Source organism: Gymnodraco acuticeps, unplaced genomic scaffold (assembly GCF_902827175.1).
Source record: "Gymnodraco acuticeps unplaced genomic scaffold, fGymAcu1.1, whole genome shotgun sequence".
Taxonomy (NCBI): Eukaryota; Metazoa; Chordata; class Actinopteri; order Perciformes; family Bathydraconidae; genus Gymnodraco; species Gymnodraco acuticeps.
In genome coordinates, this window is record NW_022991760.1 from 2097514 (window position 1) to 2119903 (window position 22390).

Consider the following 22390-nt stretch of genomic DNA (forward strand, 5'->3'; position numbering starts at 1 on the left):
ATAATAGTGTTCTGAGATCAAATCCCAACAGACAGTATCACCTTTTCACACAGTTAATGACAATAGTTGTATAGATTATTTTATTACTCACCATTTGTAAAGGATATTCTGGAATTGGTTAGGTTGGACGATACCAGAAAATAGGTATAAATAATATCATCATAATGAGAAAGAATATTTGTAATTCAAACAAGCCTTTATTATGCCTATGGGAGTTTTCCTTTCCTGTAGTGTAGGTTTGTGTGCATGTAAATGGTCTCCAAAGGCTAAAATCCCTGTATTCCTTCCAGAGGGCTTTCTCTCCCACACGTACGTTACACACACGTGCTTTATAAAAAAGACCCTCAACTGAATACAGATTGTTGAATCATGATCAGGTTCTGTCAGAGATATCTTTTACAATCCGTCTTTCTGTCTGTATGTTTGCAGTGGCTCCAGTGATGGAGCGTGTGTCAGGAAATGTGGTGGAGTTTGATATGTCCTCCCTGACCCCGGCCACTCACTACACTGTGAAGGTGTACGCTGTGAGGGACCTGTCCAAGAGCGCAGCCACCACCACAGAGTTCACCACTGGTGAGCCTGCTGCCATGAGCTCCACTGCTTTCAATCAAATCACTCAACAACTATCCTATCATTGTAGATCAAAACTTAATCCAAAACAAAAGCATGATATGATATGACATATACTGTAAATATACTGACTGCAGTGAATTATATAAATTCAACTTGAATGTATGTGCAATGTACAATGAACTTTTACAATATAATAATGTTACTACTGGCTGCTACATCCATACATATTATTGTATTTATATTACATATATTCTTTATTTGATCTGTGTGTGACATGCCTGTGTATTTAATATGTTAGTCTACTGCAGCTTTTATCTGCACTACCTTTGCAATTCTGAATCAAAACATTTGTAACATCACAGGAATGACAGCAAACGCACTATAACGGCCCAAAACACTTGCATTAGGAGAAATGCATTTTCAAAAACGATGTCAACACAAATGTGCCAAAACAGATGGAAATGAAGAAACGTTTTCACCAACATGACAACTATGCGTAGCGTTTACTAAAAGTGCTGCATAAACAAAAAGCTGCAAAAAGGCCAAAACAAATGGGAAAGTGGGACACTAGATAGTGATGCACACAGCCCTGAAAAAACTGAAACCGTGACTTCAACTGCATTAGGTTAGTTGAAAGCAATAATATTAAGTTGAACCTAATACTTTGTATTTAAACTTAATATTATTACTTTCAACTAACCTAATTCAGTTATGTGTAATCTGTTGACATCATACATTGAATTAAAGTCATAGTTTCAGTTTTTTCAGTGAGCTCCGGTCCCAGCTGTGTGCCCATTTCCGTTGTGTTTTGAGCTTCTTTCCCGGGTCTATTTTATTTCTATTTTTTAAGGCAACGTTCTCCTTAAGGAAATGTTTTGGGCCGAGTTAGTGCGTTTCAGCCACTGTCCTGTTGGATAAGCTGACCGAGAAATGGACAGTAAGATATAAGCGTTGTGTCTTTAGATGTGGACGCCCCTCAGGACCTGGCAGCCAGTAACATCCAGACGGAGAACGGCCTGCTGAGCTGGAAGCCGCCGCGCGCCGACATCACCGGATACATCCTGAGCTTTGAGTCTGCGGACGGCACCATCCGGGTGAGTGCACGCCCGACTCCACATCCTGGACTCAGACTCCTACATGTGTTTGGGAACTAACTGTTTGAACGTGTTTGCTCCTTCAGGAGGTCGTCTTGAGTCCCAATGCGGTGTCCTATAACATGGCTCAGCTCAGCGCCTCCACACAGTACTCCGTCAAGCTGCAGGCCATCGCTGGGCCGAAGAGAAGCCGAGTCATCACCACTGTCTTCACCACCAGTGAGTGACCCCATGCGGCACAGCTCTATTAAAAACACATTTCAAACGGTGTATTTATAATACTGTAAGATACGAAGTGGAAGGGCAAATAAAACCCCAATTACTTTAAGGAGTTTTTGCAGCAGGCAAGCAGCCTTTCTCTGACTTTGGTATTTTGTTAGTACTGTCAACCCTCCTTAGAAGGTCCTCTGGCCGGAGTGGCTCCCTTTTTATGCTTGGGCAATATCACGGTAAACCAGAGGTCTTTTCTTTTGGGTCAAAAATGTGTGTTTGGGACACAAACTCTTTCTGTTAAACTGTACTTGGCCCTTGGAGATGCTGTGTCTTGTTTTATGTCAGTGTTTTGTGTAAATTGACTTCCCGCTGGGATTAAGCATTTTCTTTTAAATATGTACTTATTTGTGTGTTTTATAAGCTTCAATTTGTTCTACAAGTCGCGCGCTCCTTTGGGATTAAATCCATGTGTAGGTGTTCTATGTTGCTTACAAAATACACATCAGGACCCAAACAGTCCCATCTGCTGATTTAAAAGTGAACGGGGTTAGCACAAAGTTAGCAACAACTTTAGCCCATCCTCAATTAAGGTGGACTGAACTTTCTTAAGGTGGACCAGCTTTTTAGAGACGAGCCCCTCCCCTGAGTTTTGCTCAGATTTTTCAGTTATTTACGGAAGTACCTCATATCGTCAAACCTGTTAGAATGTCAGTATGCAGAAATAGATACATCAAAAGGTTTCCCCCACAGTCCAAAGACTTTGAGACATTAACATTGCGTTCATGTGATTGACTGGTGTGTCCCCCCCAATGCAAGCTGGGTTGTCCTAGGTGGTTGTCCTGCACGGGTCTGATTTTCAAGACCCGCTCCCGCCCCGCACCCGCGACGTGCAATACCGAACCCGCACCGCTACCCGCACATATTGCCAATTAGTTCCGCAACCCGACCCGTCGGCACAAGATCCGCAACCCGACCCGAACCTGCCTATATATGAGCAGTGAAAACGTACAATTATTAACACACGCAGTTGCATATTTGTCTCAAAAAGTGTGGGATGTTGGTTATTTTCTCCATCTAGGAACCAAAAGCCTCCCAGACGTTGGATTTCGCTCTTGAGGAAGTGTTATTGAAAATGCTGTATTCTCTGCTAGAGAGCTTCACCTCAGCCATTTCGAATGTGGCGCGCACAGCAGCAGATTGATGCGCTGCAGAGGTTATGATTATGTGCGGTCCCGTGGGGGAGAGGTCCGAGGATTTAAAACATTAAACTAATTTATTATTATTTTAATATATTTATTATGCAATACCCGCGACCCGACCCGCATCATCTTTGTTTTACCCGGAACCGAACCCGGAAAAAAGCGTTTGAAAAAATACCACCCGTGAATCACCTTTTTTGCGGGTCACCCGTCGGGTACCCGACCCGATGCAGGACTCTGAGGTGGGGACTAGGTGCCTGCAGCTAGAAAAATACTAAAAGCAATCAGCCAATCACTGCACTGAAAAAACTGAAACGTTGACTTTAGTTGAATGTATTATGCCAGCAGATTTCACATAACTGTATCAGGTTAGTCCAGTGGTTTTCAAACTGTGGGGCGCGACCCCTGGTGGGTCGCGGAGGTACTGCAGGGGGGTCGCGGGAAGATTTATTTATTTTATTATTTTCTCCTTTTAGCTTTGTGAAGCACCTTGAGATGACGTTGTTTTTAAAGTGCACCTATATAAATCAAATGTATTGTTATTATTATTATTCAATTGTAAACAAACACTGCTCGAAAATATCTCATTGGTCAGAGAGCTGTGGGCATAATGCTGCCTTTCGCAACATCCTACTTGTGTGAGATCGGCTTTTTCTGCTGTTGCTGCCATCAAAACCAAATACAGATCAAAGCTGAACATTGAGAATGAACTGAGAGTGTCTCAAAACAACAGCCCCGGTTTGAGAAGACCTGCGAGGGAAAGCAAGCACACACAAGTCATTGATAAGCTATGTGTGGAATAGGAATGGTAAAGTGATGTGATCGTTTGCAACCTGCAGTAGAAATAGTAGTTAATATATTTTCCTTAAAGAAATTTTAATTTAAAAATCTACTACTCAGGGAAGAAGGCCAACCAGTTTTAATTAGGCCAAATTAATTCACAGTATCTATTACAAGCACTTTTGTTCATGTGTAATCCATAATAAAATATAAAATTATAGTTGGATCTTTATATCTTCTTATTATCAGCAGAGAAAATGTAATGTTTTTACAACAATATACAATTAATCCTACCAATATAGATGGGAACCGGGTTGGGGGGTCCTGAAAATATTTCCAATACCCAAGGGGGTCCCGACTGAAAAAGTTTGGGAACCACTGGGTTAGTTGAAAGCAATTAAGTAGAACCTAATATGTTTTATTTAAACTTAATATTATTGCTCTCAAGCAGGTCTTCCAAGTCAACATTTTACCACCCACTGTCCCTCATCAAAGATTGTGTTGAGCCCACAAGGTTGATTATTCCATCATTGTGTGTGTGTGTGTGTGTGTGTGTGTGTGTGTGTGTGTGTGTGTGTGTGTGTGTGTGTGTGTGTGTGTGTGTGTGTGTGTGGTGTGTGTGTGTGTGTGTGTGTGTGTGTGTGTGTGTGTGTGTGTGTGTGGTGTGTGTGTGTGTGTGTGTGTTGTGTGTGTGTGTGTGTGTGTGTGTGTGTGTGTGTGTGTGTGTGTGTGTGTGTGTGTGTGTGTGTGTGTGTGTGTGTGTGTGTGTGTGTGTGTGTACACGTGTGTAGCTGGCGTGCTGTACAGATACCCCCGGGACTGCTCCCAGGCCCTGCTGAATGGTGACACCTCCTCAGACCTGTACACCATCTACCTGGGTGGAGATGAGAGCCAGCCCGTGCAGGTGTACTGCGACATGGCGACTGATGGAGGCGGATGGATCGTAAGTCACCAGCTAACAGCATCATACTGTATATGTCCAATTTGTGTTCATATTTAAAGCTACACTAATCAATATTTCTATATTACCAATGGATTATTTGACTGTGTGTAATGTCATAGGTAGACTTACAGAGAATAATCTTTGGCTGCAGCTCCTCTCAGCTCAGCCTTTGACTCCGTTCATCCCTTGGTTTTGGTTCACTCTCACGGCTCTCATCACCCTCAGCAGCAGCTATTTTGAGATAATATATTATAAACTTACTGTACTCTATCTGTTCAGCAGGGACCATACAGTTAGAGACTAGCTGAAGAACAATGTGTAGCATTTATCAGTTAGGGGATGTTCCTGTATTTATTTCTGTGTTAATAGGCATCCGTTTGACAATCCACTTTCTAACCTGTTAGCAATAACAGTTTTATAAGGTCCTCTTATATCAATGTTAGGTTTACAGTTTGTTTAATGTACCAAATCAACAGAAAATAAAATGAATATAGCTTGAACCCTTTAGGACCCACAAGCTCAAGGCTAGAGTAAATATGCTGATTTCAAATTCAGTTATTGTATGCAGTATGAAGTTATACATTCACTTTCTAAAATGGTGCATTTGAGTTGAAATGTCTCTATGCTTGGGTCCCTAACAACTCTTGGAGTCCCATACATTTGGTATGTTGTGGTATATGGTGTTCCTCAAGGTCTTAGTGTCTTAATGTGGCATAGTGGGGGGAATTTTGATCATTCAATCAATTCTTGAGTTGTCAACAAATGCTTAAATGTGGCAGCAAATCTGTGTAAATCATGTGAACCCAAACATTTCAGCAACAGTTATAGTTAGCCATTTTTATACATAGAGCATGGGGGTGGCCAACGTAGGCTTCAATAATAATATTCTAAGACCTTATGCACCTTCTAATCATAAAAGTTGTCACCAAAACAAAACATATTTTACAGTTTTTTTACTAAACTGGTATTATTTTCCATTTCAGGTTTTCCTCCGCAGACAGAGTGGTAGACTGGAGTTTTTCCGCAACTGGAAGAATTACACAGCAGGCTTCGGAGACATGAATGATGAATTCTGGCTGGGTAATTTCAACAAAGACACACAAAGACATGGTCATATATCAATATGGCCAGATAAAATGTAGTGTATCAGTGATAATATATATTCTTTACATAGTTGATTCTCTTAAAGGTCCCATGTCATGCTTTTCCGGTTATCACCCGTCCCCTTGTGTGTTATGAAGGTTTTTCTGCATGTAAACGGTCTGCAGAGTGAAAAACCCTCAAAGTACACCCTGTAGCAAGTAAAACTCTAACACAGGAAAGACCTGTCTGTGCTGCCCCAGAACGCCTCGTAGGACATTTCTCTTTTTCCATTTTTTTCTTCCTTCCTTATAATTTGTTTTAGTATAGCAGTTGGTCGAGTACAGTTATTTCTCACTTACTCTGTATATTTTCACATGATATATACAGATACTCTGGGTAATTATCTTTCTATTTTTCATATGTGTATTAACTTAACGTTTATTTTATTATATTCTTAAGTCCTATGTTATGGCTTTTACATGGCACTATAACAAAACAATTTCTCAATATGGGATCAATAAATACATCTAATCAATATTCAAACTTAGATATTATAACATCTTATCAAAGCCATCCCTGCATTATTATTTTAGTTGTGTGTCCATCTTGTATATAATGTCCTCTCTCTCTATCAGGCCTGTCTAACCTGCATAAGATCACGGTTGGGGGTCCGTACGAGCTGCGAGTGGACCTGAGAGATAAGGGAGAGACGGCCTTCGCTCAGTACGACAAGTTCTCCATCTCTGAACCCCGGAGCCGCTACAAGGTCCACGTAGGAGGGTACAGCGGAACAGCAGGTAAAAAGCTCTTATTCTGCTGTACCAAACACAGTAGTTCCTTATTTTAAAACAGCTCACAAATAAGAGACGTGCAGTAATGAGTCCGATAACCCGGAAAAGACTTGGCATTTTACCACTTCCAGTGCCTTTGTGGTTAGAACCCTGAAATAAGGTCTGCGGTTAACACAAGCTGAAGAGATGTTCACATTTTGTTCTACAACATAAAATACACCCCACTGTGAATGTCCGGAGCTTATATGTGTCATAAAAAACGGCGGTACAGGTGACTAAATTAGACTACTATAGGTCATCACGCCAAACATTAGTGATGAGCAGCCATGCTACTGTGATATAGCTTATTTATAGCATTACGTTAGATTTTAATTTCTTCCGAATTCATTTAAGTGTGTGTTTGTATGTTTTTGTGTGTGTGTGTTCTCATGGTAATAAAGGAACATGTTACTCAGTGGGATTAAATCACTCCTTTAACAAATTATGTTTTCTATGACACTCCTTACTTCATCGTGACGCAATCAAATATATTCCAACAGACTAGAATGTAACTCTGTATCTCATGTGCATGCGTTTGCCAGTGTTAGTCTTTTCATCTCCAACATTACTGTCTGTGTTCTCTGTGCAGGGGACTCTATGACCTACCACCACGGCCGGCCATTCTCCACCTACGACCATGACAACGACATCGCTGTCACCAACTGTGCCCTGTCCTATAAGGGAGCCTTCTGGTATAAGAACTGCCACCGTGTCAACCTCATGGGACGATATGGAGACAACAGTCACAGCAAGGTACAGATACTGTGGTCATTCAGAGGGTCCTAGAGCAGGTTCTGGCAATCTTTCTCAGATTGCTGAGGGACTTCCACTGATTTCTTTTTATACAGTATTTATAGGGATGTAACGATATACCGAATATCGCGGTAAATAAACGTCCCAATACCGTCGTGAGACTGACAAAATCTACCGCGATTAAAAAAAATGTATTTTAAAAAACACTTTTTTTTGTTTTAAACCTTTATTTAACCAGATGGTCCCATTGAGATCATCGATCTCTTTCTCAAGAGAGACCTGTCCAACATGGCAGCAAGTAGGTTACAACATGAACATAAAACAACAGAACACATCGTATTTACAGGGCTACATGTACATACCTAGAGACATTGACAAGTACCAACAGTATATTTATATCTCTGTCAATAAGCCTCACCTTCTTGGCAAAAACTGTATTGTTTTTGAAGTGGTGGAGAGACAATGCACAGTTTGACCCACTGCTGTCACCCATGGCCAAATCATATCTCTCTGTCCCACAGAGGTGGCGTTTCGCTGTCCGTCATTTTGACAGACAGGATCGTAAAATGTCCGTCATAATCCCTTATTACCCGTCGGGTCTGAACAGTTCACGAGAGAGCACGCTCGTGAACTGTCAACGGGGAGGGGGGGGCGGTGTTATCCCGTGTGTGCATGCACCTCGCAGTAGCGCACACAGCGTAAAGCAAAACCTCTCAGACATGTATTGATCTGTAGGCAAAGTACGGTTTGGAAACTATATCATTTCATTTTGGAGGGCATGCATAACACGGCATAACACCAGAGCCTCGCTGCGGGGAAACGTTGGCGCTGTTCCGAGTTTGTTCTAATCTGTCAAAATGACAGACTGCTTTCAGATTTTTCCGTCATTGATAAATAAAATATTCGGTTAACGCGACCACTGCTGTCCCAGCAACATCAGTACCAAGCGAGAGAGTTTTTTCCAGAGCAGGGGATATTGTAAATGCCCAAACAGCCCAGCTTACAAATACCTGGAAATGTGGACATTCTCATATTCCTAAAAACCTGTCTGATGATGCTGAGTGAGTGACTTAGTGAGTTTGAGTTGAGTTACTTGAAAAACTAAAGTGAAACTTGATTTATTTTATTGCAGGGTCCGATTATTAAAGGTCCTTGTTTATTTGTGAGATGCAGTGGCACAAAGAAAATGCCTACTTTGTTTGGTAGTACTATAGGTACAACAACACTGGTTTTCTTGTTCCAGTGTCTTGTTCTACTGTCTGTTACTGTCACTTTGTTTTTGACACTTTAAAATACTGCTATCCTACTAAAATGCTGTAGCTGTACAAATCAGATTTATTATGTAATAAAGAAACATTTTCCGAGTAAAAAAAAATTGTATTAAAAAAAAGACAAATTAAAAAAATGTGTTCCTTTATTATTCAATATCGCGATAAATACCGTACCGTGGACTTGTTATCGCGATATTATCGTACCGTGAGTTTTTGGTATCGTTACATCCCTAAGTATTTATAAAAATGACTGAATGTCCCAGTCAAGAAACACAATTTACTTTGATGCCAGTGTTTTAAACTTACTGTAAAATGATGCACAAGTTGAATAGGAAGGGATGACAGGAGACAGGTAGAGAGGATAATGATGAGGAGAGGGAGGGATGAAGGGGTAGATGGGAGCAGGGGTGAAGGGATGTAGGGATGAAGAGATGGGTAGAAAGGATGAAGGGATGAGGGATGGAGGGGTGAAGGGATGTGGGTTAGGATCATGTAAGGAGGGACATTTATGAATTGAAGGGATCCAGAGACAGGAGACAAACCAGATGTGTCAGCAGTGGAGGACATTTACTCAAGTACTGAACATATGTACAATTTTGAGATACTTTACTTGAGTATTTACATTTTATTTCACTTTGTACCCTTACTTCACTACAATTCAGAGGTAAATCGTGTACTTTTACTCCACTACATGTATTTAATACCTTTAGTGACTTTACAGATGTGGATCAATGATATGAAATATAATCAAGTGTTAAATAAGACTTTAGTTCCACCTGGAGTAAATCCACCAGCTACCCTGCAGTATACAAAGTCATTCAAACTAGCTGCACCTTCACCAGCTTTGAGAACACTTTGATCAATCATTATAAAACATATCATATATATTATTCTGAAATGGACCAATCTGCACAATGGCTGATTTTACTTTTGGTACTTTAACTATATTTAGATGCTGATACTTTTGTACTTTCACTTGAGTATCATTTTGAATGCAGGACTTTTACTGTAACAGAGTATTCTTTTACTTTTACTGAAGTACACGATCTGAGTACTTCTCTCACCTCTGTGTGTTGGTCTGGGATACTAGTATAGTGACTGACCTCACTTGTCCCTCCCCAGGGGGTGAACTGGTTCCACTGGAAGGGCCACGAGCACTCGATCGAGTTCGCCGAGATGAAGATCAGGCCCTCCAACTTCAGGAACCTGGAGGGAAGGAGGAAACGATCTTAGAGGATCCCCCAACACTGCTACTCTGTCTGGACTCCCAATGAACCACACACCACACACACATACACACATACACACACCCACACACCCACACACACACACACACACACACACACACACCCTGCAGCAACCAAAGCCACTGCCAAGAGCCCTGCCTCCACACAAAACCAACAAAACACACCTGCGCTCACAGATCAACCTCCACTGCATAAGCCCCGCCCCTCAGTAAAACGGTTTTGGAAATGCTGCCAGTGCGGGAGTCGATGTGCATGTCATAAACTGGACTTAAATCAAGCCCAAAAAGATTCTTCTCACGCACCCAAGAGAGAAAGAAACAGCTCCATCTCACCTGATTATGATCCTTTCTCTTGTGTTGCAGCGTTTGTGGGGAGGCCACTGTGCTTCTTGAGCATTACAGTATGTTGAGTATGTACAGTCATTCAAACCAGTTATCCCCACAAAGGACAGGCTGGTTTTGATACAACAAGGTCTAGGTTCAGGGCTTCTTTGATAAAACCGATGATAATGTGATAATTCTCCTGAATTATGACAGAAATGATATTCCTTGTACAGTAGGGTACACGTATCCATCTGATTTAGACATTTAGAACAAAGGGATATTCCTGCGATGGCACTGCTCAGATGTCAGATATCTCCATCTAACCTGCCATTTGTTTGTCTCGTGCGTAACCCGTCTCAGTGTCACTTTATCCTCCCCTGGTTCCCCCATCTCCCGCTACATCTGATGCAGGGGCGTCGCACAAAAGTCTGGACCCTGTACATAACCATTGTCTACGGGCCCCTCCCAGCATCCACGGCTGTATACTCATTTCACCCACCCCCACCAGTCTGATGCCCCTGATATGATGTGATAAAGATGGAAATTAAAAGAGAAAAAAAATGTGTATGGAAAAGTATTTAACCCACCTCATCCCATGTCAACGTGGATGACAATGTTTCCATTCATACAAAAGCCCCTGAAGGCATCATGCTACAGCCACAGTGTTGTAAGGAACAGAGAAAAGAAAAGCTCATGTGTTTATATTCCTTTAGTTTCTCTTATGATCCGAGGCAGGACCTGTTATTCAGTATATGATAAAATGCGTGATGATGTTTTTTATTTCTTTTTGGAAAATGTGAATACAGTACTAGGTATATGTGTTGTTGACACAATATGTTGATGCTCAAAACAAAAAACGGCCAATTCTAATTGATTTTTTATTGGACAGAGCAAGGTCTCTATGCTTATGTTGTTGATAATAATGTTTGAAGAGCGACCCTCCCCCCTTCCCATGCTACAGCAGCATACTAAACCACTGACCTTCTAAAGAATGCCTGTGTAAATTAAATTGTTGTTATTGTTTTGTTTGTTTATAACTGGGTGAACAACAGGTGTTTCTCTGTATTACAATAAAACAGTTTGTTTAAAAGGAAGATGTTCCGGGGCGTTTTGTTTGTTCAGGTCTACTCAAGCTCCACTTTATTTTGACAGAGCTTTCGAAAAACTCTTTGTCTTCCTCCTTCCCATGGATAACAAGTCCTGGACTTGCTCAAAAGTTATGTTTTTTACTAATGCCCCGGCCACACGAGGACGAAAACGGTCGTTTGGGTTACTGTTTAGTGTCATATAGACCGTTCGGCCACACGAGGACGACCGAATACGGCACTAAACGACTGCGGAAACGATAACGGGTCCCAAGGTGGATAAAACGGCATACGCAACGCTCTGGGGGGTCCAACGGCTCCGTGTGTACGCCCTATACGATCATTTTCTGATAATGATGAGGCAATAGCCCCGCCTCTCCCCACCTCTGCTGCTCACCCCCGCGTCAAAGTAAACTGCACACTGAATTCAGATTATTTATCTTTCTCTCGATATGGACATACACACGAGTGAAGTCTAATCTGACAGGACGGAGACACCTCTCAAACTACCTAAACTAGTTATAAATATGTTTATTTTTACTGTCGGCCGGGTCACTCATTACTGGATCAGCTGCTGCATGAAACAGACACTAGGCTTGTTTGAGACGCGTTGCGGCTCGCCTCGAACGTAGACGAGAATAGCCGATCGCAGCCGGGGGAGGTCTCAAAAAGCTCGCCTGAAGTCGGACAGCTCGTAGTCGGCTTCGTCTTCTTCATCTTCTCTCGGTTTTTTGGCGGATTGCAAACAACTTTAAGGTGCATACCGCCACCTCCGGAGTCGGCTTGACTCGGTTTGCATTTATAAAGAATGCACACATGTGTTTAATCGTTAATGTCAGATATGTACTACGTAAATACATTTGTTCCTGCTCAAGATTAGATTCAACTTTATTGTTACATATTACAGGTACTGAGACAACGAAATGCAGTTTAGCTTCTAACCAGGTGAAACAAGCAGTAAAGTGAAAAGTAATGTACACAATCTACAGAATAAAATATAGAATGAATTGAATGATGAATAAACAGTGAGGGGTATGAATACACTAGATCAGTGGTTCCCAAACTTTTTGTGCCCAAGGCACACCAAAGGACAAGTAAAAATCTCAAGGCACACCTATTGTGCAAAATAGCCCTTATAACACGTGTCATCACTCATATCATGTAAAATATCTGTAAATGTGCATAATTATTTACTAATGCCAAATAAAATGTGACAAAGACAACTATATTACTCATGAAATATTTATTAACGAAGTATTTCAGAAATGAATTTGAAACTTTATCAAATTAGGCTTCATCAAAGCAGCAACACACTCATTTAAACCAGACAGGTCACAAAATAAAAAATGCGGCAAAGGACACTCAGCAGAAATTCAGCACAGAGAACTGTCAATGCAAGGAAGCTGCATTGTCCATGGTCCTGAACTACAAATTATAAATGTAACATTTCAGCAATTAGCATTGAAACATGTGCTATTGTAAATATTTTTGCCGACTTACAAATTAGTGAAATACATGTGCCTGTCGAGGCGCACAGAATTTTGTAATCCTTGGTTGCACTGAGGAGAGGGCCACTCGCAAGTCCTGTTCAACAGAGAGCCGTGACCTCCTGTTGTTCTTCATGTAAATCAGAGTAGAGAACGCCAACTCCAGAGATGGGGTCGTTACTAAAAAAATGTAATATATTACATATTACTTTAAAAAAAAGTAATATATTACACTACTTCGTTACTATCTACATAAAGTAACTCGTTACTTTACTCGCCGAGCACGTACGAACTGCGCAAGCGTGAGTGGCAATAACTTTCCTTACCAGCAGGCGGCGGTAGTGTGTATTTGTCATTCAAAACAGGCAACAACTGGAAGACAGAGAAGAAGAACAGACGACGTGATATAAACAAACAACAAATAGCGTGTGCGGTAGCTTCACCTTAGCATGTGTTCTTTGCAGGTGCTTGTTGAAGTTTGACGTGGTGTTTACAGCAGTGGATAACAGCTTCTGGCCTGGACACAGTTTGCACCTCACCGTCACATTCCTGTCTATTCTTCGGACGAACTCAAAATAATGGGCAGACCTCCACCCCTCGAAAGTTATCGCTGACTCAGCGATGTTTATGCAGCACTGCACGTGGAGATGTGGACGCCAAGTCGCGCAGATTACGTACATATAAACCTACAAAGTACTGATATAGTAAATTAAATAATTATTTTTGTGTAGTTGTATATTGCAATAATAACGTATGGTTGTCACAAAATCCCACGGCACACCCGGACTTGCCTCACGGCACACCGTTTGGGAACCACTGCACTAGATATACACAGCAGCCTGAGAGCAGTATGAACAGTGTGTATGAATATGCTAAGATATATAAAGTATGAAACGGTAAGCAGTGCAAGTATAGTATAAAACGTATGGATATTAATTTCATGATGATAAACATTGTGGAACAATGATGAAAAATGGGAATGGATGTGGCGACGTAAAACTGACACAAAACAACAACAAATTTTGCCGAGCCAATTGGAGAGTTTCATCACCAGCACGTGGTAAAAACCACCAATGAGCGCTCAGCTCGAGATACCAGCGAGTCGTTTCCCATCAAGCATTTCGCTTCCGCAGCCCGTGGAGAGGAACTGCGCCGCCTCGCCGCGCCTCGCTCTCAAGGCTGCGGGCGTCTTTGTCCCGCGAGATTTCAACGTCTCATGTAGGCGGGCCTCCAGAGCAAGTCGGACAAAATGACTAACCATCATGCAACGCACGAGCAAGACGTTGATCGAAATTGCGCAGGTCTGCGCAGGTCTCGCTTGTCTCAAACAAGCCTACTATCCGGATGACTATTGCGTGTGGACGGAAGCTTTTTTGCGATTGCGTTTGCGTTAATCCTATGCGTTTAGCCGTTGTCGTCCTCGTGTGGGCCGGGGCATAAATCAGTACATGTTAATTGCTTTTCCAAGGACATCTAAATGTAGAATGTGTGTGTGTGTGTGTGTGTGTGTGTGTGTGTGTGTGTGTGTGTGTGTGTGTGTGTGTGTGTGTGTGTGGTGTGTGTGGTGTGTGTGTGTGTGTGTTGTGTGTGTGTGTGTGTGTGTGTGTGTGTGTGTGTGTGTGCGTGCGTGTGCGTGTTGAGAATGTCCCTATTTACAAAAATGTCCCATGTTCTTTAATTGAACAAAATAAATAATCTAAACATTAAATTGGACCTATAGTAGCCAACTTATGTCACCCTTTACATTAATTTATAATTAGTGTTATAATTGTTATTGTTTTAGGCACGTAGGCTACTAATACAACTGTTATTATTGTTATTATTATTTGTGTATGATAAACGACAGTAAGTTCTGCCGTCTACATAGATATAGGCAGTACTCGAGTTGAGGGGGGATGAGGGGGATGGCATCCCCCCTGAAATAAAAACGGTCAAAATCATCCCCCTTCTAAAACTGCCATCCCCCCTTTCCATCCCTTATGTCATTTTATCAATGAACGTGGCACTGGTATTACTGCTATTTCAACATTAATTGTGCACATTTTGAGTAAAATACTGTGGGCGAGGGAGCACGCACACACGCAATGACATTTTTACCAAGTCACTGACGCTATACTATGCGAGTGCCCTAGAGGGCGCCATAGCGCCGTGATGCGCCTGTTTGATCGATGCCAGAAGCGCAGGTAACGGTCATCACAATGGCCAAGCGACCAGGAGGACAACGCGATCTGAGGGACTTCATATTTAAAAATACTAAAAATAACATTTCAGGTAAGTCAAGAGTCAGTAATCTTAGTCTGAAACCCCTCCTTCAAGCAGTGAACACTCTGGTCATCTCCACAGCTGAGTGTGAACGTGGGTTTAGTCAGATGAACATTTTAACCACAACTAGAAGCTCCCTAGAGGTAAAAAGCATGTCAGCCTTGCTTTTCATCAAGTGTGTTGGCCCTCCACTGAACAAGTTCAGACCAGAGGTATGTCAAGACTTGGCTTCAAAGCCATTGCTTAGCTAACAATCCGAAAGCAAGAGCCAGAAAAGTTGAGACCAAAAAGCATGATTATGAAAATCTTTGGAAACTTCTATGAGATGGGGGAGAGTGGAGTAGGCAGCCATTGACAACATTGGTCCTATTTTGTATTATCTGTATAATCTTTTAATATATTTTCATATTTCGTAAACAATTTCAATTTGCACTTAATGCCCTGTTCCTAAACATTTTCATGAAGAATTTACATAATGATTTAATTAATTACGATACAAATGTAACCCTTTAGATACCAGTTTTGATGGTATACCAGTAACTGCTTTTTTGAAAAAATACACTATAATTCAATATTCTAAAAACTATTTTGACTTTATTATTAGTGTAATCAGTTGATCCATCTGAATAATAAATGAGGGACTGTTAACCTACAAGATTTGTACCATAGACTTCATTATAACCACATTTTTGTATTCCCTCCCCCCCTTTAAATTAAAGTTAAAACAATATTTTGCCCTAATTGTCCTCTGCATTTGACCCTAAATGTTATTCTACTCTAATTCTGAGGTGACTTGGTCAAGAGCAATGAAAGGAGTATCTGAACATCCATAACATGCATGTTGTTTTAGGAGTATAATAATTATCTTTATGCTGGTTGGTCTCCCACCCTCGGCGGGTTATCAGCACAAATGATGTCCCCATATGATAAAATCCACCATCCCCCCTGATTTTTTTTTACAACTTGAGTCCTGGATATAGGCCTATGCTCAGGGGCGGCGGGTGCTGTAGGCTAGGGAAGGCTAAGCCTTCCCAAATATTTGTGTCACTGCATCCTGGTAAAATACAAATATAATGTATAATGTCTGTGTCTTTGCCACCTGTGCCCTGTACTACGAAGCCAGTTCAACATACCCTGGATATGTTTGAGTAACAAACAAACTAACAACAACAAACAAACGAGATCTCGCTAAGCAGTCCTACGGCGCTGGTTATCAACTCGGTAAATCAAGCCAGGGTTTATCTCTTCAGCTGAGAGCACGTTCACGTGAAAGGGGCGGGGTTAGCAACATTTGACCAATCACAAACAGGGACAAGTGTACTGACAGCGCAGCGTCATACTTCATTAATGAAAAGTAAACTAATATTAGACAAATATGAGCTTTAAACATCCATGATGACTTAAACATATAATCCAGGATACAAGCCACAGAGTTGCACCTGCAGCAAGGTGAATACAGAACAACTGGTTAAAAAATAACTAGGCCTACCGAGTGTTTGAAAGCGTATAGTTTTATGATATCACTAAGACACGAGTGGATCTGACTTTAATTACATTTGACTCGAGTGTTTCGTCAACATAATGTGTTGCTTAAAATAATACTTCTGCATACATGTGCCACTGTAAGTGTTGCACGGCCAGATACGGCTGGAGAAGCTGACTCAGATAAGGAAATATATGATATATTATGATATTATATGATCGATGATCTGATTGATGATGTAATGATAAGTGCGACACGTCGGCGTCTTCCCTGCATACGGCAGTTTAAACTGTATTTCCTTTATCCTGTAATATGACTTGAGAGATGTAAACTCCGCACACTGAGTTGATCTCTTTTCTATAGACGCCGGAGGCGGGCAGCGTCAGGTAAAAAAAGTTATTTAGCCTTCCCAAACCTGAGCCTCACGCGCCGCCTATGCCTATGCTATGTTTTTGGGCTGCTGCTCGGCTCGGGGTCGGGTTTCTTCGGAGGGATATCACATGGTCACGCGCCCGCCGGTATGCACATTTCCGCGTTCTGGCAGGCCGGCCTGCGGGGAGCGGCCGTCGGCCCGCTGTCACAGGAGCTCCGTGACTTCCTGTATAACCTTGTTTTACTGGGCGTGGCGGCAGGACTACAGAGTGCACAGACACTTGGGGGCCATGAGGAGAAGTTGTTTATGGAGGTTAGTGAAGTTCCTCACCGCTTTAGCACTGCTTTTCCTGTCTGCTCACGTCTTGTTCTCCACACCGAGTAAAGCTCCGCCGAAGCCCAGCGCTCTTCCAGCGGAGGAGTACCGCCTCCTGTCCCCTGAGACTTACTTCTACCAGCTCAATGAGCCAGCGGTATGCCGCCACAGAAGCCCCTTCCTGCTTCTCATGGTCCCAGTGGCCCCTGGGGAGGCTGTGGCGAGGCAAGCCGTCAGGTCAACATGGGGGGCTTCTGCTCCAGGCCGGGACACCTTCACTCTGTTCTATGTGGGGCTTCCTGAGGGGGGGCGGGGCACCAGCACCCAGGCCGAGCTGGAGGAGGAGAGCAGGAGACATGCTGACATAATCCAGATGGACTTCCAGGACAGTTACCACAACCTGACCATCAAGACCATGATGATGATGCACTGGCTGTCCACCCACTGCCCAAACGCCTCCTACGCCATGAAGGTGGACGCTGACATCTTTGTGAATGTGTTCCTCCTTGTGAGGAGGCTGAAGGGCTCCCCCAGGCAGGGCTTCATCACAGGCTCATTGATCAGTGACGGCCGACCCAGAAGGGACAGGAACAGCAAGTGGTATGTGTCAGAGGGGCTGTACCCAGACGACAGCTTCCCCCCATATGTGTCTGGAGCTGGGTATGTGTTCTCCGCAGACCTGGCCCCCAGGATCTCCTGGGCCTCCAGGTTTGTCAGGATGATCCCACTGGAGGACGTGTACGTGGGGCTGTGTCTGCGTGTGCTGAACGTCCTGCCCGTGTACTCCCGCAGCCTGACCCTCAGGAACCTGTTTGAAATTGGACAGCTGGAGTACGACCGGTGCACTTTTGCCAAACTGGTCATTGTGAACGGATTCAAGCCGGCACAGCTGCTGCATGTGTGGCCCGACTTCTCCAGGGGCCACAGCAGCTGCTGACTGCACTTTATCAGACTGCTGCTTCACACTAGTCCAGACAAGCGATTATGAGAGAGGAGAGATAGCCATGAGATCCACCTACCAGGCGTAGTCATTACATTTGTAATTATCAGAATAAGACAAACTTTATTTATCCAATAATTGGGTTTCGTTGTTCGATTTCAGAATAAAATAAAATAACAGGCGATTGAAATCGAATATAAACATAAAAATTAAAAATAAAACAAGATTTGAAGTGAATCAGACCCATAACAGATTTGATTTGAAAAGGCCTATTTCTGATCACAAATTGGATGTATCTTTTTAGATTTTGTTAGTATATTTTCATTGAAAATCCTGGTTAGTTTAATTCCAGGTTTCAAGGTAACATTACTCTTTACATATTATTAAGTCTGTTTCGTATCAAATCATTCTTCAATAACAAAAGCAGAAAGTGTGCAGCTTTATGCTTTTCTGTCATCATAAACTGAAGATATTCATGGTTACATTGATCAGGTTAGTCATGTAAGAAAAGCAAGAATGCTTATTCACTTTGTGTTGCTTGACAGCCAGGTTTCAGCTATCAGGGAATCAAATCAAGGCCTTGCTTTATAGAGATAATAAAGAATCTAGTTCTCAAATATTTACTGCACTAATCAATCAGCAACACATGACCACGTCTTAGTCGGTCAGTTCACGAGAACATGCTGTTTTTTATTCCATTCATTGTTACTCGACAAAAACAGGGTGCAATCTCGTCGGTATGCAGGTGATTCATCTGATAAGCCATACTCAATATAGATAATGTATCTGTAGACCTGAAGGAAACTGTTAGAGAGCAGTTGATGCTAACTCTAATTTATGAATCCAAAGTGCTGAAAGCCTCACCCTCAGAGTCCTTACAAGACTATTTAAACATGTCTATTTTAGTATTGATGCTCTTTTTCTCTAGCTCGTGCCTGCTGTATTTATGTTTGTGTTGTAGTTTTGCAAGACAGCCAGCAGGTGGCAGTATGTGCCAGCAGATGACGTGTCCTTCTGTTTACCCAGTGCCTCATGCCGAGTGATGGTGATCACCATTATGTATACAATGATGGGGTTTGCTCATTTATGTTTGTATATGTTATGTTTGACTGTTTGATACTGCTGACTGTGATATGCTGTTCACCAATATGCCCCCTTCACTAGATATTGACGCAATATTTCTTAACGCATATTTGTTTTAAGTGAGTCAATTTATAATAAACTATCAGTGAAATTCAATGGATTTCTGCTGCTGCTACTTGGTCATAACTGGAAACTTTTCCCTTTTTAAATGCTGTTTCCATAAGGCAGCATTTCTCAAAGTGTGGGGCGCGCCCCACTGGTGGGGCGCAGAGACGTGATAGGTGGGTCGCGAATGGACGCGATGAACGGGAGATTATTATTATTATATCATTATTATTATTATTATTATACAGCGGCACTGTGAAAGTCCACGGCCCCCTATATGCCAGAGCCAGCGGCCCACAGAAAGGCAGCAGCCCACCAGGACAAGTCCCGAATCTCCCGATGGCCAATCGGAGCCTGCTCACACACTCACAACTGAAACTAAAATCATTTACAGACATATGTAAAAATCTCTCATACACACATATGAAATGCTCTCTCTCTCTCTCACACACACACACACACACACACACACACACACACACACACACACACACACACACACACACACACACACACACCACACACACACACACACACACACACCACACACACACACACACACACACACACACACACACACACACACACACACACAACAGCGTTGCAGTCGGGAAGAAAAGCAATGTGGAGCGCCTCACCACTTCATAAGGAGTTTAACCGTGACCGTCCCACAGACCCAAAACGGCACACAAAGGTGAAAGGTAAGCATATTATAATGTTAAATGTAAGCTGGCCGGCTCTGTTGTGATTGGCCAACTGCTTAGAGATGTCCCGCCCCTTAGCCTATCACGTAGCCTATGTTGGAATGGTAGCCAATAGAAGCGCAAGTGTTACGAAGTGATGTCACCATGTTACAGAAGTAAACAAAGGAGTCCAATGGGGGCGTTTCCAGGCAGTATCTGAACCACCGACTGACAGAATTACAGATTCACTGATTTATTGAATCACTGACATTCTGACTCACTGATTCGCTGAGACTGAAAGACTCGCTGTCCATCACTGGTGAAAAGGAACTTTTTAGCTGGCAATACTTCTTTACTTTTACTTAAGTAACATTTTTAATTCAGTACTTTTTCTTGTAGGCCTACTTACGTATTTTCAGACAAAAGTATTTCTACTTTTACTTAAAGGTGGGTAGGTAAATTTGAGAAACCGGCTCAAGATACACTTTTTGTTATATTCCATGGAATGCTCTTAACACCCCGATATAGCAATGAATATCTTAAGTGCTTTGACAAAAAATCCATAAAAAAATGTCATCTGTAAAAAGCACGACCAATCATCTGAGCCGGTGTAGGTACCATATCTGCACGGCCTACCAGATTGACCAGATTAGCACAGGGTCCGTTACACTTACTAATGACGTCACGCATTGGCTGTACGGCAACCCAAGAGGACATTTTGCACGGCCAAATTCCGCAAAGAATATTAAAAAATAACAATCGACAGTGAAATGTTATTTAAGTAATGTTATTGAAGAACTGAAATGCATAAAATTGAAAGTTAATATGTATCATATCCCTCCGAAATGGTATCTAGTGTTTCCATAGCAACAACAACTTCCTGTCAACAGTGTAAACTCCCACAGACCCACGGGTTGCGTTCGGATAGTTTAAACATCAGCTCCTAAATTCTAACCCTATCTCCTATTCCTTGACCTCTGAGTGAAACGTCACGGGGTTAAGGGATAGTGGATAGGAGAATTCAAAAGGATTTAGGAGAAGAGACTGCGGTGCTTTAGAGAATCCGACTGCACTTTCACTATCCGACGTGTTTATGATGCGCCAGCGGACGTCATGAATGTGCGTCTGCTGCTGTGGGGAAACTATGGAAACTACAGTTTTCTATACAGCGGACTACAACATGGATGTTTAATAAGAACGAGGGACTACTGTAAACTCATCTAGAGACTCTGCACCGTGCTCTGATGCTGTTGCTTTATGCTTTATGAACGTGGACAACAGAGAAACATATTCTTCATGACCAAAGTTGGAATTGAAATAAAAAAGGAAAGTGAAATGTATGCTCGTCACCCTCTCCCTCCGGTCCACATTAATACAAATGATCCCAATATGTATGATTGTTTGAAAATATCTTAAAATAAATACAAATATATTTATTATAAACATTAGTCCTTAACATCTATCACTGTATATCACCATTCAAACATCTTTTAAAAGTTGAACAAACCCCACACAGCTCAGTGAAATGTTGACTTTATTTGATAATTTCTATTTAGTAAAAACTAACGTTCATATTTCTCTTTTTGATTATAATACTGATGAACGTTCAAAACAAAGCACTTTGGCAACTTACCACATACGTTTTAAAAAGCTTAATAAGCACCGTAACTTTCATGATATCATTTCTCGGTCATAATCGGTTGTTTCCGTGAACGGCCGACTGTTGTGTGACGGCAAATGCTGCGGCTGCAAGGCATTGTGGGGCAGCATTTTCTCCTCTCCTTTCGTCAAGGGAGGTCCAGTGGTTCCTAAGCTAAAGGAGGTTATAAAGGAAGTTTGAAACCTCCTTTCCTATCATTCTAGAGAATTCGAACGGCACTTATCATGGCTGCCACTGAGGGACTTCCGCGTCATTTCACTCCGTTAGGAAGGTTCCTAAGCTAAATGGACTATTCAACTGCAGCCACGTTCATCCTCTGAACGTGTGTACTGTCTGTTCCAAAAAACTGCAGGAACACAGACAAAAAAACATAACCCCCTTCACATCTCAACTATTGTAAATGTTACGGGTCCCCGATGTGACCACAGTGATGATAACTGTATTACACTGCAGCATGCCCGGCGCCGTGGGAGGGCCAGGGAGGGCCAGGCCCTCCCATTTGATATTCCTGCCCTCCCCCAATAAACACGTTTTTTATTATTTAAAACTTTAAAAAAAAAAAATATATATATATATATATATATTTTTTTTAAATTATAAATAAA

General features: G+C 42.1%; 2 protein-coding genes across 6 annotated transcripts in view; both read left to right on the forward strand.

Annotated features, from left to right (window-relative positions):
• tnc (tenascin C) overlaps positions 1 to 19906 on the forward strand; it is a 156582-nt gene extending 136676 nt beyond the window's left edge. For 4 of the 5 annotated variants that reach the window (XM_034199253.1, XM_034199252.1, XM_034199254.1 and 1 more), the window contains 8 exons: positions 430 to 573; positions 1537 to 1667; positions 1754 to 1886; positions 4651 to 4802; positions 5786 to 5882; positions 6521 to 6682; positions 7305 to 7468; positions 9862 to 11403. In XM_034199253.1, the coding sequence (XP_034055144.1) occupies positions 430 to 573; positions 1537 to 1667; positions 1754 to 1886; positions 4651 to 4802; positions 5786 to 5882; positions 6521 to 6682; positions 7305 to 7468; positions 9862 to 9972 (1094 nt within the window). In that variant the 3' untranslated portion in view covers positions 9973 to 11403. Of the gene's footprint in view, positions 1 to 429; positions 574 to 1536; positions 1668 to 1753; positions 1887 to 4650; positions 4803 to 5785; positions 5883 to 6520; positions 6683 to 7304; positions 7469 to 9861; positions 11404 to 19887 lie in introns of those variants that run through there. The other variant, XR_004567349.1, reaches the window with a different exon arrangement.
• On the forward strand, positions 17142 to 19493 carry LOC117534966 (beta-1,3-galactosyltransferase 2-like). Its single transcript, XM_034199256.1, has one exon. It carries the CDS (start codon positions 17289 to 17291, stop codon positions 18249 to 18251), a length of 963 nt encoding a protein of 320 aa, XP_034055147.1. The 5' UTR covers positions 17142 to 17288; the 3' UTR covers positions 18252 to 19493.
• Positions 19907 to 22390: the final 2484 nt, after the last annotated feature.